This window comes from Triticum urartu, chromosome 5A, assembly GCF_056163025.1.
Source record: "Triticum urartu cultivar PI428250 chromosome 5A, HENAU_Tu73, whole genome shotgun sequence".
In the NCBI taxonomy this organism is placed as follows: domain Eukaryota; kingdom Viridiplantae; phylum Streptophyta; class Magnoliopsida; order Poales; family Poaceae; genus Triticum; species Triticum urartu.
This window is the reverse complement of record NC_141877.1, coordinates 365,231,234-365,250,087: the sequence shown is the minus strand read 5'-3', so window position 1 is coordinate 365,250,087 and position 18,854 is coordinate 365,231,234. Positions and strand designations below refer to the sequence as shown.

Genomic DNA, 18,854 nt, shown 5'->3' with positions numbered 1-18,854 from the left:
CGCGCCTTCACCCCAGAGCTGCGTAGCATCGCCTGGCTGGGAAAGTTCAAGCCAGATCTGCCTCCTCGCTACGACGGCACCCCTGACCCCGCGGAGTTCCTGCAGCTCTACGAGCTGAGCATCGAGGCGGCCAACGGTGACGAGAAAGTCATGGCGAACTGGTTTCCCATGGCCCTCAAGGATGACACCCGATCCTGGCTCCTGAACCTGCCTCCAGGCTCGATCTCCTCCTGGGACGAGATGCGCAACCGCTTCGTCGCCAACTTCCAGGGCACTCGCGACCGCCCCCCGGCCGCGGGTGACCTGCGTCGCGTCAAGCAACAACCAGGAGAGACCCTCCAGAAATACATCCAGCGCTTCAACAACGTTCGTCTCAAGATACCCAAGGTGACGGACGAAGCCATCATCTCCGCGTTCTCTAATGGCATCTGTGACGTCAAGATGAAGGAGGAGATCGCCATCCACGAGGAGATGTGCACGTCTTTGGAGTTGTTCAACCTGGCGACCAAGTGCGCCAGAGCTGAGGAGGGGCGCCTCTCCCTCCTCGAGCTCCTGGCTGCAGACCCGGGGGAGAAGAAAGCCAAGGCCAAGGACGTGAAGCGCAAGGGAGCAGCTGTGGTCGCGGCGGAACCGGACACCAAGCGCGGCAGAGACCAGCCCAAGTCATCCAAGAGCAGCCGACCATTCTGTGCCTTCCATAACCTACATACCCACAACACCAGCGACTGTCAAGAGCTTAGAGCCATTCGAGAAGGACGCTTCGGTCGACGCCCTGAGCGCAGCGAACGGGGCTACGGCCGAGGAGGAGGACATGGTGGCGGACGCTGGGATGACCGTGGCCCACGCCAGGAGTGGCGCGACCGGCCTCGTGAGGACCGCTGGCAGGATCAGCCTCACGAGGGTGCCTGGAGGGACCAGCCTCGTGAGGATCGTCCTGAAGGCAACGCTGGCCTTCCTCCACTACCGCCACCACCCAGAAGGAATGATGACCACCATCAAGACGAGGGGGCTGGGGGCTTCCAGGAGCCGCGTGCTATCGCCTGCATCTTGGGCGGAGCTCAAGCCCAAGCCTCGCAGTGTATCTTCAAACAGTTTGCTCGCGAAGTAAATGTAGTCCTCCCCAACCTCGAGGCCACACGCCCGCTCAGATGGTCCAAGTGCCCCATCAAGTTCAGTTCGGCAGATCAGCTCAAGTGTGTAGCTACTACAGGCGTCCTCCCAATGCTTTGTTCACCAGTCATCAGCAACGTGCAAGCTAGCAAGACCCTCATCGACGGCGGCGCAGGGCTCAATGTCCTGTCCGTTGACACGTTCGACAACCTCCAAGTGCCATATGACCAGCTTCAGCCTACCAAGCCTTTCTCAGGAGTGACCGACGGCTCTACTATCCCGATCGGGCAGGTCTGCCTCCCCGTTACCTTCGGAGAACGCAACAACTACCGCACCGAACTCATCGACTTTGATGTCGCCTACATCCGCCTGCCATACAACGCCATCCTTGGGTATCCAGCCCTGGCCAAGTTCATGGCGGTGACCCATCATAGCTACAATGTCCTCAAGATGCCAGGAAGCGGCAGAATCATCACAGTCTCATGCGAGGAAAGAGACGCGGTGTGCTCCCTCCAGCGTTGAGGGAGTCCTGGATTAGGGGGTCCTTGTACAGCCGGACTATATACTTTGGCCGGACTATTGGACTATGAAGATACAAGATTGAAGACTCCGTCCCGTGTCCGGGTGGGACTCTCCTTTGCGTGGAAGGCAAGCTTGACAGTTCGGATATGTAGATCTCCTCCCTTCTAACCGACTCTGTGTAACCCTAGCCCCCTCCGGTGTCTATAAAACCGAAGGGTTTAGTCCGTAGGACAACAACAATCATAATCATAGGATAGCTTCTAGGGTTTAGCCCTACGATCTCGTGGTAGATCAACTCTTGTAATACTCATATTATCAAGATCAATCAAGCAGGACGTAGGGTATTGATACGTCTCCAACGTATCTATAATTTTTGATTGCTCCATGTATATTGTCTACTATTTTGGACTATATTGGGCTTTATTTTCCACTTTTATATTATTTTTGGGACTAACCTATTAACCGGAGGCCCAGCCCAGAATTGCTGTTTTTTGCCTATTTTGGTGTTTCGGAGAAACAGAATATCAAACGGAGTCCAAATGGAATAAAATCTTCGGGAACGTGATTTTCTCACCGAACCTGATCCAGGAGACTTGGACCCTACCCCAGGGGGTCAAAGAGGAGGTCACGAGGGTGGGGGGCGCCCCCCCCCTCCTAGGGCGCGCCCCCTTGCCTCGTGGGCTCCTCGGTGCTCCACCGACGTACTCCTTCCTCCTATATATACCTACGTACCCCCGAACGATCAGAATAGGAGCCAAAAACCTAATTCCACCACCGCAACTTTCTGTATCCACAAGATCCCATCTTGGGGCCTGTTCCGGAGCTCCGCCGGAAGAGGGACGTCATCACGGAGGGCTTCTACATCATCCTAGCCCCTCCGATGAAGTGTGAGTAGTTTACCTCAGACCTTCGGGTCCATAGTTAGTAGCTAGATGGGTTCTTCTCTCTTTTTGGATCTCAATACAAAGTTCTCCCCCTCTCTTGTGGAGATCTATTCAATGTAATTTTCTTTTTGCGGTGTGTTTGTTGAGACTGATGAATTGTGGGTTCATGATCAAGTCTATCTATGAATAATATTTGAATATTCTCTGAATTCTTTTATGTATGATTGGTTATCTTTGCAAGTCTCTTCGAATTATCCGTTTGGTTTGGCCAACTAGATTGGTAGTTCTTGCCATGGGAGAAGTGCTTAGCTTTGGGTTCGATCTTGCGGTGTCCTTACCCAGTGACAGAAGGGGCAGCAAGGCACGTATTGTATCGTTGCCATCGAGGATAACAAGATGGGGTTTATTTCATATTGCATGAATCTATCTCTCTACATCATGTCATCTTGCTTAAGGCGTTACTCTGTTTTTAACTTAATACTCTAGATGCATGCTGGATAGCGGTCGATGAGTGGAGTAATAGTAGTAGATGCAGAATCGTTTCGATCTACTTCTCACGGACGTGATGCCTATATACATGATCATGCCTAGATATTTTCATAACTATGCTCAATTCTGTCAATTGCTCAACAGTAACTTGTTGACCCACCGTAGAATACTTATCCTCTTGAGAGAAGCCACTAGTGAAACCTATGGCCCCCGGTTCTATTCTCATCATATCAATCTCCATCACTTTAATCTTGCTTTGCTTTTTTACTTTGCTTTTACTTTCTACTTTGCATCTTTATACCAAAAATACCAAAAATATTATATCTATCAGATCTCACTCTCGTAAGTGACCGTGAAGGGATTGACAACCCCTAATCGCGTTGGTTGCGAGTAGCTATCATTTTGTGCAGGTACGAGGGACTTGAGTGTGGCCTCCTACTGGATTGATACCTTGGTTCTCAAAAACTGAGGGAAATACTTACGCTACTCTGCTGCATCATCCCTTCCTCTTCGGGGAAAACCAACGCAAGCTCAAGACGTAGCAGGTATTACCTCCATCGAGAGGGCCTGAACCTGGGTAAACATTTTGTCCCCCGTCTCCTGTTACCATCTGCCTTAGACGCACAGTTCGGGTTCCCCTACCCAAGATCCGCCGGTTTTGACACCGACATTGGTGCTTTGATTGGGAGTTCCACTGTGTCGTCACCGTAAGGCTTGATGGCTCCTTCGATCATTGGCAACGATGCGGTCCAGGGTGAGGTTTTTCTCCCCGGAAAGATCTTCATATTCGGCGGCTTCGTACTACGGGCCAACTCGCTTGGCCATCTGGAGCAGATCGAGAGCTACGCCCTTGGCCATCAGGTCAGGTTTGGAAGCTTGAACTATACCGTCGACATCCGCGGAGACTTGATCCTCAACGAATTCAAGCCCATGTCAGGTGCGCCGCACCTCGTGACGAGCATGACTTAGCTCTACGACCGGATGGTGTTCGGGCGATCACCCATGTGGCTACTCCAGCCCTCAATCCGGAGCAGATCGTGTCGTCCGAGGATGGGTGGATGGACCCCGCCACGGAGGCCGTACACTCAACAACGATAGAGCCGAATACTGACTTCACCCCCTATGAGACCTGTGTTGCCAGACCCTTGGATTCGTCCCCGGCCACAGACTCCGAACCGCCTGCGTCCGTGCCTACCGAATCTGATTGGGCACCGATCATGGAGTTTACCTCCACGGATATTTTTCAGTACTCGCCCTTGGGTGACGTACTAAATTCATTGAGGTCTCTCTCCTTGTCAGGAGACCCTTGGCCGAACTATGTCCGGCTTGAGTGGGAAGCGGACGACGAAGAAATTCATTCCCCAGCCGCCACCCACTTAATAGCCACAGTCGACGACTTAACCGACATGCTTCATTTCGGCTCCGAAGACATCGACGGTATGGACGACGATGCACGAGAAGAACAGGAACCACCGCCCACAGGGCGCTGGACAACCACCTCATCATATGACATATACATGGTGGACATCCCCAAAGAAAGCGATGTCTATAAGGCAATGGAGGATAATCCCCTCGAGAAGCAATCTAAACACCAGCGTCATCGGCGCCGCTCTAAGCCCCGTCATAGCGAAAGCAGCGATACCGGCAAAAGAGACAATAAAGCTGCGGACAGTGCCGAAGACAATCCCCTCCAGCCAGGCTTCGAGCGGGAGGATGGGCAAGCTAGCCCTAAGGAACAGGCGGGAGACAGAGAATCAGAGGATGACAATTAAATGCCTCTCTCCGATGATGAGGTGAGCCTCGGCGACGAAGAATTTATCATGCCTGAGGATCCCGTCGAGCAGGAGCGCTTCAAGCGCGGCTTATAGCCACAGCAAAAAGCCTGAAGAAAAAGCAACAACAGCTTCAAGCTGATCAAGATCTGCTAGCGGATAGATGGACCGAAGTACTGGCAGCCGTGGAATACGAACTCGAGCGCCCAACCAAAAGTTACCCAAAGCGCAGGTTGCTACCCCAACTTGAGGAGGAAGCATTAAAGCCTACACTACCAGCGTATGATGTGGCTGACCGGCCACCTCGTGGCCGAGAGAAAGTGGCGTATCAGCCCGAAGTCCAGCCCGCACCCCATCGCCAGTCAAACAAAAACACCAAGGCCAGGGGCAACACGCAGGACCTGCGAGACATATTGGAAAACAAAGCGGGACACACAAGATCGATCTATGGATCACGGGGCGCGCCCCAACGAATGACGACGACCGTCACGCTGGATATACTAAAAGCAAATCCGGCCGGGCCGAATATAGCAGACAAGACTCGTATGAACTACGTCGTGGTATAGCCCGGCACAGAGGCGCCGCACACCTCCTATGCTTCACTGATGAAGTAATGGATCACGAATTCCCAGAGGGTTTTAAACTCGTGAATGTTGAATCATACGATGGCACAACAGACCCCGCGGTATGGATTGAAGATTTCCTCCTCCACATCCACATGGCCCGTGGTGACGATCTACATGCCATCAAGTACCTCCCATTAAAACTTAAAGGACCTGCTCGGCATTGGCTGAATAGCCCGCCGGCAAACTCCATTGGCAGTTGGGAGAACTTGGAAGACACATTCCTTAATAACTTCCAGGGCACTTATGTGCGACCACTGGATGTCGATGACTTGAGTCACATAACCCAACAGCCAGGGGAATCAGCCAGGAAATTCTGGAGTCGGTTCCTAACTAAAAAGAACCAAATTGTCGATTATCCGGATGCAGAGGCCTTAGCGGCATTTAAGCATAACATCCGCGACGAGTGGCTCTCCTGACACCTCGGCCAAGAAAAGCCGAAGTCCATGGAAGCCCTCACGACACTCTTGACCCGCTTTTGTGCGGGCGAGGATAGCTGGCTGGCTCACAGCAACAACACGGGGTGCCGTTTTGAGCGTGGTTTGCTGCTGCAGCTTGCTAGCACTCGCGCGCATCTAGTGGTGGCTGCGTTTGGGCGAAGGGTGGCCGGAATCGATCCCGACGACGAGCTCAGGCGGCGGCGGCGGCTACGGTCATCGGTGAAGCAGCGGCTAGGGCGTGCAAGCGAGGAGAAGGAAAGGGGGGTTCGGACCGTGGCCTCACAGTGAGCACGATGGGCGGGTCGGCGAGCTTGGGGAAGCACCGGAGCGAGCGGAGCGGAGAGGGAGATCTCCGGTGTCCGGTGGTGAAGATGACGAAGATGGCGGCGAAACGGAGCACTCCGGCTCATTCCTTTGGCGTGGAGACGAGGTGCGCGACGAAGGAGCTTCTGGACATGGCGATGTGGCGAGAGAGGAATGGTGGCTACGCGTACGCGCGATGGCGGCCGACTGCTGCTCTCGGACAGAGCTCGGGGAGGAGCTGGAGAGGGGGAGAGGGGCCAGAGAAGCAGGAGGAGGACAGAGGGGCTCCAGGGCACCTCCAAGCGCGGGATCAGGGAGAAGGATGGGCCTCCAGCGTGAAGCAGGAGGTGGCCGTAGCTGCGCGTGCGGGCGACACGCCTCTGCCAGTAGGCAGAGGTAGACAACGGGGTGAGGGTGTTTGCGGTGGTGGGCTGGGCGAGAACGGAAGCTGGGCCGGCTCTGCTGCAGGTGAGCGCCAGGTAAGTTTTCTTTTCCTTTTGTTTTAGTTTTCTATTTCTTTTATTCTGTATTGAATTAGTAAAAATACTAATCCATTTTGTAAAATCCTGAAAATAATTGTGGGCGGTGTTTGGATTATTTCCAACGACCCACAACTAGTTTCAGAATTATTAGAGCATTTAAAAATATTAATAGGATTTAAATGCTCCAATTCAAATACGATATGAGTTAATTCAAAGATCCAGAATGTCCTAGAAATATATTCATCATTTTTGGCAGAGGTTTTCACCTTTATCAGAAATCTTGAACATTTTCAAAGGGCATTTGGGATCATTGAAAATATTTTTATCGAACCTAGTTGAATTCATTAGGTGCTAGGGTTTTAACAATCCCCATTTCAAGTTTCATGAAATTTAAACATGATGACATGATGAGCAAGCAAAGTCAAGCAAGGGCTGAACTGGGGCTGTGACAACTGTGGCCCTCGCAGCAGAAGCGAAAAGCAGCCTTATGAGGGAAACCGCCAATTCGGCGAAAAAGACCCCGGACACCTTCAAGCGAGTCCGGAGTACCCTGCAAGAGGATCGCCAGGCACGTTTAAGCTCGCCTACCTATTCGGCCTCTGTCCAAGTCCCAGTCAAGCGGCGAAATTTGCGCCGTGCGTACATAACTACGCACTCAAGATACCATGGGCATAGGCGGAGTCACAGCTATGGCACGGCCCACAATGCGGCTCAACCACTACAGGACCCGTATACCTTTAACATTTTCTTCCTTTCAGGCCCCTATTCTTTGAAGGCCCTCTCCGATCGTCTGATTCTCGGACCCGTCACGGGAAGGAAACACCAAGGAAGCAAGAAGCTTTGACGTACAAGGGAATCCTCAGGTGGTCTCTGATAACGATCGATATACCTGTTTTGCATACCCACACGCAGCTTGACCTTGGATAAGACATGTCAAATAGTCTGAGCTCCCTTCGTCGGCCCGGTAGAACTCCGCGGCATCTGACACACTGCTGGGTAGATCTGCGAACGCTCCTGGAGAGCTCTGAATTCGGGTAAGTAAAAGGAAAGTTTCCTTCACATGCTTGCTTTGCATAAAGAATGCCTTACCCGCCGCTATCTTCCTGACCGCCTCAATTTCCTGGAAGGCCTTTTGGGCTTCAGCCTTGGCATTCTATGTGTTCTAGAGGGACTTCGCAAGCTCGGACCCTTGCGTCCTCGAGTCACACTCCAAGGACTCGTACTTCTTGACAAACTCCTGGAGCTCTTGCAGAACCTCTCTGACTCGGGCCTCTTGCTTTTCGCGCTCGGCGCGTTCCTTGGCCGCTTTGTCTTCGGCCTCGGACACCGCCTTCTTCAGGGTCGCCACTTCGGTCGTGGCCCCTAGAAAAGTTCATGACGATCCTGTGATCTAACAACAAGTTTCCTTTTTCTTTATCAATAAACAGACGAGGTATCACTTACCTTTGTTCTCGAGCTGCCTCTTGGTAAGGCAGAGCTCTTCCTCAGACCGCTCAAGGTCCCGCTTCAGTGTGGAGACCTCCGCAGTGTGAGCAACAGCGGCCAGCAGTGAAGCCTGCTTATTCACATAGACATATTCTGATTATACTCCTATGGTAATTATTTGATCCTCTGTTCGGCCTTTCTTCTGAACACCAAACAGAGCATCAGGGGCTACTATCTATGCTATAACATTTTCTCATAATTTGATTACTTACCTCAAAGCCTGTTAGGAGGCTGGCACAGGCTTCAGTCAGTCCGCTTTTGGCGGACTGAATCTTCTTGACCACCGCACTCATGATAGTGCGGTGCTCTTTGTCAATGGAAGCGCCGTGAAGCGCTTCCAGCAAATTTTCCGATGACCCTGGATGGACAGAGGCCATCGGCATAGACTTTCTGCCCCCGGCATTAGAGCCCATGGGAGTCTTGCCCCTCATGCGCCCAACGTCTGGAATGTCGCCTTGGGGCCGTGACGCCCCGCTACCGATGTGCCAGGTGTCTCCCAGTTATTCGCCATCGTTGCCATGTCTTTCGATTGCGTGTTGCATCTTGTCTTGTCATCACATGCATTGCATCATCATGTTTTAAAAACTTGCATCTGTCCCGGTCTCCCCGTTCCTTCTGTTGTCCGTTCTGAGCCCAGACACACTTGCACGCGCCCGCGGCATGTCCGAAATATTATTTTATAAGTGGCAAGAAAATGTTCTCGGAATGGGTTCAAAGTTGGCATGCGGTGTTGTTATGTTGTCGGTAGACCGCCTGCCAAATTTCATCATATTCGGAGTTCGTTTGACGCCCCAACGATTAACTATAGCGGCAGTATATCCGGTCATACGTCGGACGTTTCCGGTATCCGGAAACATGTGCGGGCTTTCCCTCTCTTTCCTCCCTAGAACGTCTACACAGTCCACTATATACCGCCAGGCCCAACCTAACCTCTCTCGTCAGCCCGCGGACCTCCTCGCACGCGCGTACGAAAGCTGTCCCGGACCCGACCCGGACAGTTGTCACCGTTGGACTTAGAACATCCCCAAACATCTAAAAAACATCTCTGTTTTTCTTTTTGGACTTCCCAACCTAGTTTTTCTTAAACCGCCCGATTTTGATCGGAGGGTCCGAATCTACCATAAACTCCCCTCCTTCCTTATATAAAACTACCTAGCCTATTTTTGGACAAACCCTAAAATCTAGCTCCCTTGTCCCATCACTCGCCGCCACCTTCCAAATCCTCCTCGGGATCCCTCCCGATCCACCCACCTACCCCATCATTTTTCCCCAATGGCCCAACCAGCACTCGAGGCATCCCCTCGATTCAACTCCACCTCTCCTCCCTCCATAGCGCCGTCGCAGCCGGCGAACCCAGCCACCAGGACCGGCCTCCTCCTTGTCATTCCTCCTCCTTCCCGAGGCTCCTTTTCTTCTCTAATCTCTCTCTCTCCCTCCCGTTCCTCTCGCAAGAGCTCGCCGTGGAGTTGGAACAACGCCGCCGTCGAACTTAGTCCGCGTGCGCCGTTGACCGGATCCAGTGATGGCCGACCTGATTTACCCGTTTCGCCGCCCCCCAGACCTCCCCCAGGTCTGCTCCCGTCCAAGTCCGCCTTCGCTTGCCTGGCCGACGCCAAGTCCTTGTCGCCGCCCCTGTTTTCCCCTGCTTCGAGCGGACGGGACGATTCGCCCCTGCTCCTTGCGTGGACCGCTCCAGCGACCGCGCCCGTTGACTCCACCGTTCCCAAGGCCCTGCATCCTTTGCCCGTGAGCACCTTTGTTGCCGCCTCCTCGACCCGGATTCACGCCGTCGCCTTCCTCCGCCCTCACTGTCGTCCCGCCGGTGGGCAGCACAAGCAGCGCCCGCATCCTGCCAGAATCGTCGCCCCAGGTGGATTCACTCCTCCTCGTCGCCCTCCTTCGCCTGGAGCCGCCGGAATAGCGCCAAGTCCACCGCCGTTGTCCAAGTCCCTCGCTGCAACCTCTGCTTACCCTGCTTCGAGCAGTTCAGGATCGAGCCTGCTCGCCCGCTTGTTGACCGTGCCCCATCGACCGCGCCACCGCTGCCATGCTTCGGCCTCACCTGGCGGCCCAGATCCGCCGGCCCACCGCTCTGCTTCCCTTCGGCCCGTTGGCCCAATGTGAGAAGCCACCATTTTTCTCCCGCCCCGTGCGCTGCATACTATCCTGCGTCCAGCAATTTCGGCCCACTTATGTTTTTTTACAGATCTGCGTTTTTTCTTATTTGTCCAGAGACAGCTGTTTTACAGAAAAGCCCTCTTACTTCATTCATTCAATAACTCACCAACCATGCATCACATGTAAAAACTTAATATATGAAACTTGCTTAAAATTTTGTGTAGATTAACAATATCCAACTTTCATCCATCTTAAAAATGTTTAAAATGATGTTTGCTTATATTTTTGCTAAATGCCATGTTAAAATGATTTAATTCATAACTAAATAACCGTAGCTTCAAACTTACAAACTTTATATGTAAATGGGGTAGAAAATGCCTAGTTTAACATGCTGGCAGTACCTTGCATGTTTAATAACTCTAAAATTGTGTATAGGGTAGAACAGTACCAAATCCATATTTTGCACATGGGGATTTACCGGAATCGTTGTTTGATGTTTCCGGCCTCTTTTAAACTTGCCTAGTTAGGTAGTTTTATTATGTTTCACCTATTGCCATGTTTAACAATATTTAATATTGTTGGGTACATAAACGGGGGAGAACTAAATAATTGATGTGGTGTTCCGTCAATATGCAACTCGTTGCATATTGAGCTCCACTTAACTTGTAGTTTTGTTTGTGCCCTTTGCCATGCCATGCATATTTAAACCGGACATGCATCATACTTGATTGTGCATCATGTCATGCTTATGTGGTGGTTGTTTACTATGTTGTTTGCTTCTTTCCGGTGTTGCTTCTTCGGGTTAGTTCCGATAATGTTGTCTTTGTGAGGATCCGTTCGACTACGTCCGTTTGTCTTCTTCATGGACTCATTCTGCTTCCTTGCGGGATCTCAGGCAAGATGACCATACCCTCGAAATCACTTCTATCTTTGCTTGCTAGTTGCTCGCTCTATGGCTATGCTGCGATACCTACCACTTGCTATATCATGCCTCCCATATTGCCATGTCAAGCCTCTAACCCACCTTGTCCTAGCAAATCATTGTTTGGCTATGTTACCGCTTTGCTCAGCCCCTCTTATAGTGTTGTTAGTTGCAGGTGAAGATTGGAGTTTGTTTCATGTCGGAACATGGATATTGTTGGGATATCACAATATCTCTTATTTAATTAATGCACCTATATACTTGGTAAAGGGTGGAAGGCTCGGCCTTATGGCTGGTGTTTTGTTCCACTCTTGCCGCCCTAGTTTCCGTCATACCAGTGTTATGTTCCTTGATTTTGCGTTCCTTACGCGGTTGGGTGTTATGGGAACCCCTTGACAGTTCGCTTTGAAAAAAACTCCTCCAGCAAGGCCCAACCTTGGTTTTACCATTTGCCACCTCTTTTTCCCTTGGGTTCTGCATACTCAAGGGTCATCTTTATTTTAACCCCCCCCCCCCGGTCCAGTGCTTGTCTAAGTGTTGGTCCGAACCTGTCAGCAGCTGGTGGCCACCAGGGGCAACTCTGGGCTGGCCTACCGGAATCTTGGACAATCCGGTGTTGCCCTGAGAACGAGATATGTGCAACTCCTATCAGGATGTCGGCGCATCGGGTGGCTTTGCTGGTCTTGTTTTACCATTGTCGAAATGTCTTGTAACCGGGATTCCGAGTCTGACCGGGTCTTCCTGGGAGAAGGAATATCCTTCGTTGACCGTGAGAGCTTGCGATGGGCTAAGTTGGGACACCCCTGCAGGGTTTTGAACTTTCGAAAGCCATGCCCGCGGTTATGGGCAGATGGGAATTTGTTAATATCTGGTTGTAGAGAACCTGACACTTAACGTAATTAAAATGCATCAACCGCGTGTGTAGCCATGATGGTCTCTTCTCGGCAGAGCCCGGGAAGTGAACACGGTTCTTGTGTTATGCTTGAATGTAAGTAGTTTCAGGATCACTTCTTGATCACTTCTAGTTCACGGCCGCTGCTTTGCTTCTCTTCTGGCTCTTATTTGCGTAAGTTAGCCACCATATATGCTAGTGCTTCCAGTAGCTCCACCTCACTACCTTTTTCCTACCCATAAGCTTAAATAGTCTTGATCGCGAGGGTGTGAGATTGCTGAGTCCCCGTGACTCACATATTACTTCAAACAGTTGCAGGTGCCGATGATAACCGTGCAGGTGACGCAACCGAGCTCAAGGAGGAGCTCGATGAAGATCGTGTTCGTTGTGTTGTTTCGTTTTCTTTTTGTTCAGTAGTCGAGCCCAGTCGGGGCGATCGGGGACCTAGAAATAGGGGTGGTCTTTCTTTATTTTGGTTTCGTAGATAGACCTTGATTGTATTATGGGTGATGTAATGCTATATTCATGTATTGTGTGAAGTGGCGATTGTAAGCCAACTCTTTATCCCTTTCTTATTCAGTACATGGGATGTAAAGATTACCCCTCTTATGACATGCCTACAATGCAGTTATGCCTCTAAGTCATGCTCTGACACATAGGAGATATAGCTGCATCGTGGGTGTTACAAGTTAGTATCAGAGCCTTCCCCGACTTAGGAGCCCCCTGCTTGATCGAGTCACTGGCGTTGTTGAGTCTAGAAAAATGTTTTGAGTCTTATAGGATTATATATATCGGAGAGTAGGATTCTTTATACTACTCAGTCCCTTCGTCGCTCTGGTGAGGTATCCTGACGTAGAGTTTTGACTCTTCTCTCCTAAAATTTCACGAATTTTTTTAGGATCACGCGGGTATCTTGGAATCGTTCCGATGTTTTTGTGATGAGAACATTGTTCTTGGTGCCTCCTGACATTTAGGGGTTGTGGCAGTGTCCCGGGGAGTTGAGCTCCGAGGTATTGTTGTCACAATTTTATCGTTGTAGTTCTGGAATACCTAAGTTCGCCGACATCAAAAATCTCTTTTATGCAGTTGTTGGTGAGATAACCTCGACTCCACCCAGTACTGGGGCGGGAGTTCAGGAGTATTGCCATAACTCGTATAACGGATGCTTTTCAAAGGTTGAGGTAAATGATTTCCGAAGGTTTCTTGGTTATGTGTTGAAGGATGGATACAACTTGATGTAGGATTTGCTAGTTTTGGGTGAGATATTATGCTTCCCCTGTATCCCCAACACCTGATTGCATAACCAGAAAGTTTCGGGAGTTTATAAGTGGGAATTCAAGTAGCTCCTAATAATATCTTTCCGACAGATGCATGATATGAGATTGGGGTTCGACGTCTAGTGGTCCGCCCATCCATGGTTGGTTTTATAGTGGTCTCGTTGTGTCTTAAAGAGTCCTTGGCTATGCTGACTCGGGGATGCTTCGTATGTCATGTGCACTGCCTTGTACATGATGGTGTTGTACGATCGAGCCCGTGTGGGCCCCACCACGAAAACTTCGGACGAAATCTCTATCATATGTTTGTTCCGGCTTATTTTGCAAGCCAATCCTTTGTTTTGTTTTCAGTTGTGGTATTCGAGTTGCTTCGAAGTCAAATGTTGATTCCATACCTTCCTTAAGCAGTGTCCTCATATTTCTATGTGAATACTAATCCTTCATGATAATCAAGATTGTCATGTCAATCCTTTTCAACCGGTGTGTTTCTCTTCAAGTGGATCCGATCTTTTCAACATCCACAAGATCAACTCTAAGTTTTCTCAAGGGTGTTTGCTTCATCCGTGCCAAGTTGCCTTTGTTTTTACCGCCCTCCCACCCTTTTTCTTCAAGGACTCATATATCTTAATCAAGTATCCTTTTATTGATGTGAAGTCTCTCCATTATTTTCCGTTCATGTTCTTACCCAGTGTTTCTAATGAAGATGCTCTACCCGTTCATCATTCTCCATTCTTTTCTTCTCTGGTGGATTCAATTCAAGCTTTCAGTGTTGATTATATTCCTTTTCATTGTCGCAAATGCTTTCTCATGCCGGTGCACCTCTTAATCATCCACTCCTCGCTATTCATTTGCTCTGGAGTGCTGAAGATATCTCGAAGATTCGTGCTTCCACTCTGTATTCGTTCAAGCCTTTTCGAGATTGTTATCTCATTCAAGCCATTTAATTCAACCGGCGCAATCTCTCTTTCAAATCTTTCAATGATGTTTCTTTGAGTGGGCCCTAACCCACAGGTCTTTTCCCAGGATCTTACCTGACTCTTCTTATTTTCCCGGAGCTATCCTCAAATTTCTTTTCGAAGTTTGACGTAAGAATGATTTGTCATCAGTCAAATGCCTTTCTCCAAGATCTTTCAAATTATTTTCATCGTTGGTTCAACCTTTCTAATTTCCATTCCGGGTGGCTCAACAATTCAAGGTGGTGTTTCTCATCATCATTATCAACATTTGAAGACCAAAGAAGAGTTTTCCTCCAAATCTTATCAGTTCTCTCAAAGATTCGTGATTCTAGTTTGATGCCATCCTCTCATAAATATTTTTCGATTGCGAGAATTCTTTTCACCCATCTGGAGTAATTCATGAGTCTTTTCAGTTTGTTTCTCCAGAGCCCATCATCTCAGAATTATTCATTCCAGCCTTCAGCTCTCGTTCTCCAAATCTTACCGGTGCATCGCTCAAGTATTCTCTAGTCAGTTCATGAGCTCTTCGTTTCACTTGTACCAAATTCCCTCAAGTATCTTCATTCGTTCTCTAATTCTTACCGGTGATTCATCCCTTTACTTCGTTCATTTTCAATCCTTACGGTGGTTCGTTCAAGATTTCTCTTCCTTCATTATCATATTAATTCATTAGTTCTTTCCAATCCTACCGGTGGTTCGTCGAGACCTTCCCAAGATTGTGCTATATCTCTTCTTAATCCTTTCTACGAGAGTAAGTGGTATGCCAAATCCGTTTGCTTGTCATCAATTTAATTGGTGAAGGATAAGCATAATGTAATTCTTATTCTTGTTTCATCAAGTAAATTCAATTCCTTATTCCGGAGGCTCATCAAGTTCTCGGTTTCAATTGTTTCATCTTTCTTTTCCCAGAGTTCCAAGTTTTCCACATTATATCGTCGCGAAGATCCATCTAAATCATTGCAGGTTTCACCTTGTGTTGTCAACTTCTCTTTCCTTTCATTTGGTCATCCTTTTGTTGCCGGAGTTCTTCATGGAGGCTCTACATGATGGTTCATCAATGATTTAATTCCATCTCGAAGTGTTCATCAAGATTCTTTTCAGAGGAGCTCAAGCATTCTTCACCTTGAAATCCGGAGTGCAATTGTTTCTCCCTTATCTTTTGAGTTGGTGTTATGCCACTCTTGACAATTTGAGCTCGTGTTTCATGATTCACATGCTGTCAAGAATGAGATATTTTAAATCCACCAATCTCTTCATTGGAGTTATCTTGTGTCATGTTTCACCTATAGCCTTCCCTAAGGATTGTTGCTATTTATGGTGCTCATAAATGACCCAAGTTTTTCTTTCATCCTCCCGGTGATATAAGCTTCTTGTCTCCTTATTCATATCAATCCAATTTATTGTTTCCGTTAGTGGCAGGTTGTCACCTCATAATCTTGAGATGTTTTCTATAAGTCCATATCAAGCTTATCCTTTTCGTTGTTGGTTCTCCAACAACTCCGTTATAATTTTCTTGGAAGGGTGATCTTCAAGCTCATTTGTGGCATAAGTTTACCTTTTCTTCTCCATCTTTTCATTTCAATGATCTATATTCTTTCTTCTTACGGAGGCATTGTGATGTGGCTCTCTTCGACCCATCATCTTGTTTTGTCAAGATCATGTTCAATTCCTTCCTGTTACAATCGGAGTGCTGCCCAAATTATATCATTCTTATTCCTTCTCTATCTTATTTTAACCGGAGTGTTGTGTCTATCATTCCTATTCTAACCGGAGTCTCATCCAAGTTCTATAATTTTGCCAAGTGCATATTCTATGCCTTCCATTTCCAACCGGAGTGTTGTCGTAACTGATCTTTATCGTTCCTTGTGCATCTCGTTTCAACCGGAGTGCTTGCATGTACTTCTTGTCCATTGCAACCTTTTTCTTATGTCTTTCAACCTACAAGGTTTCCGTAATGTTCCTTGTTCCTCTTTTCTAACGGAGTGTTTTCAACTTTGTTCATCTCCGTTGTATTCTTCTTTTCAATTTATTCAACCTCTCAAGGTTCTTTGGTTTCACTCGTTTGTCAAAGAAGCAACTTAGTTTTACCTCTTCTCTTCCTCTTCCGTTTCCCCGGTGCCATCCTAGATCTCGGGACGAGATCCTCTCGTAGTGGTGGAGTGTTGTGATGCTCCGAGACTGATGTGCCAGGTGTCTCCCAGTTATTCGCCGTTGTTGCCATGTCTTTCGCTTACGTCTTGCATCTTGTCTTGTCATCATATGAATTGCATCATCATGTTTTCAAAACTTGCATCCATCCCGGTCTCCCCGTTCCTTCCGTTGTCCGTTCTGAGCCTAGACACGCTTGCACGCGCCTGCGGCATGTCCGAAATATTATTTTATAAGTGGCCAGAAAATTTCCTCGGAATGGGTTGAAAGTTGACATGCGGTGTTGTTATGTTGTCAGTAGGCCGCCTGCCAAATTTCATCGCATTCGGAGTTCGTTTGACGCCCCAACGATTAACTATAGCGGCAGTATAGCCTGTCATACGTCGGACGTTTCCGGTATCCGGAAACATGTGCCCGGCTTTCCCTCTCTTTCCTCCCTAGACCGTCTACACAGTCCACTACATATCGCCAGGCCCAACCTAACCTCTCTTGTCCGCCCCCGGCCCTCCTCTCGCGCGCGTCCAAAAGCTGTCCCGGACCCGATCCGGACAGTTGTCACCGTTGGACTCACAACATCCCCAAATATCTACAAAACATCTCCGTTTTTCTTTTTGGACTTCCCAACCTAGTTTTTCATGAACCACCCGATTTTGATCGGAGGGTCTGAATCTACCCTAAACTCCCCTCTTTCCTTATATAAAACTACCTAGCCTATTTTTGAACAAACCCTAAAATCTAGCTCCCTTGTCCCATCACTCGCCGCCACCTTCCAAATCCTCCTCGGGATCCCTCCTGATCCACCCACCTACCCCATCATTTTTCCCCAATGGCCCAACCAGCACTCGAGGCATCCCCTCGATTCAACTCCACCTCTCCTCCCTCCATGGCGCCGTCGCAGCCGGCGAACCCAGCCACCAGGACCGGCCTCCTCTCTGTCCTTCATCCTCCTTCCCGAGGCTCCTTTTCTTCTCTAATATCTCTCTCCCTCCCGTTCCTCTCACAGGAGCTCGCCGTGGAGTTGGAACAGCGCCGCCGTCGAACTTAGTCCGCGGGCACCGTTGACCGGATCCAGTGATGGACGACCTGATCCACCCGTTTCTCCGCCCGTCGGACCTCCACCCGGTCTGCTCCCGTCCAAGTCCGCCTTTGCTTGCCTGGCCGATGCCAAGTCCCTGTCGCCGCCCCTATTTTCCCGTACTTCGAGCGGACGGGACGATGCACCCCTGCTCCTTGTGTGGACCACTCCAGCGACCGCGCCCGTTGACTCCGCCGTTCCCAAGGCCCTGCATCCTCTGCCCGTGAGCACCTTTGCTGCAGCCTCCTCGACCCGGATGCACGCCGTCGCCTTCCTCTGCCCTCACCATAGTCCCGCCGGTGGGCAGCACAAGCAGCGCCCGCATCCTGCCAGAACCGTCGCCCCAGGTGAATTCACTCCTCCTCGTCGCCCTCCTTCACCTGGAGCCGCCGGAATCGCGCCAAGTCCGCCGCTGTCGTCCAAGTCCCTCGCTGCAACCTCTGCTTACCCTGCTTCGAGCAGTTCAGGATCGAGCCCACTCGCCCGCTCGTTGACCGTGCCCCATCGACCGCGTCACCGCTGCCACGCTTCGGCCTCACCTGGCGGCCCAGATCCCCCGGCCCACCGCTCTGCTTCCCTTCGGCCCGTTGGCCCAATGTGAGAAGCCACCATTTTTTCCCTGCCCCGTGCGCTGCATACTATCCTCCGCCCAGCAATTTCGGCCCACTTATGTTTTTTTACATATCTGCGTTTTTCCTATTTATCCAGAGATAGTTGTTTTACAGAAAAGCCCTCTTACTTCATTCATTTAATAACTCACCAACCATGCATCACATGTAAAAACTTAATATATGAAACTTGCTTAAAATTTTGTGTAGATTAATAATATCCAACTTTCATCCATGTTAAAAATGTTTAAAATGATGTTTTCTTATATTTTTGCTAAATGGCATGTTAAAATGATTTAATTCATAACTAAATAACCGTAGCTTCAAACTTAACAAACTTTATATGTAAATGGGATAGAAAATGCCTAGTTTAACATGCTGGCAGTACCTTGCATGTTTAATAACTCTAAAATTGTGTATAGGGCAGAACAGTACCAAATCCATATTTTGCACATGGGGATTTACCGGAAATCGTTGTTTGATGTTTCCGGCCTCTTTTAAACTTGCCTAGTTAGGTAGTTTTATTATGCTTCACCTATTGCCATGTTTAACAATATTTAATATTGTTGGGTACATAAACGAGAGAGAACTAAATAATTGATGTGGTGTTCCGTCAATATGCAACTCGTTGCATATTGAGCTCCACTTAACTTGTAGTTTTGTTGTGCCCTTTGCCATCCCAGGCATATTTAAACCAGACATGCATCATACTTGATTGTGCATCATGTCATGCTTATGTGGTGGTTGTTTA

General features: G+C 49.2%; 1 protein-coding gene across 1 annotated transcript; it reads left to right on the top strand.

Annotated features, from left to right (window-relative positions):
- Positions 1-240: 240 nt before the first annotated feature.
- Positions 241-8,177, top strand: LOC147971409 (uncharacterized). The gene is made up of 2 exons (XM_087523962.1): positions 241-1,174; positions 8,053-8,177. The coding sequence occupies exons 1-2, from the start codon at positions 241-243 to the stop codon at positions 8,175-8,177; spliced, it is 1,059 nt and encodes a 352-aa protein (XP_087380088.1).
- The last annotated feature ends 10,677 nt before the right edge of the window (positions 8,178-18,854 follow it).

Coding starts and splice junctions, on each gene's coding strand:
- LOC147971409 (XM_087523962.1), top strand. CDS start 241: ATGCGCAACCGCTTCGTCGCCAACTTCCAGGGCACTCGCGACCGCCCC. Junction 1,175..8,052: donor CAAGTGCCCCATCAAGTTCA/GTTCGGCAGATC, acceptor ATCAATAAACAG/ACGAGGTATCACTTACCTTT.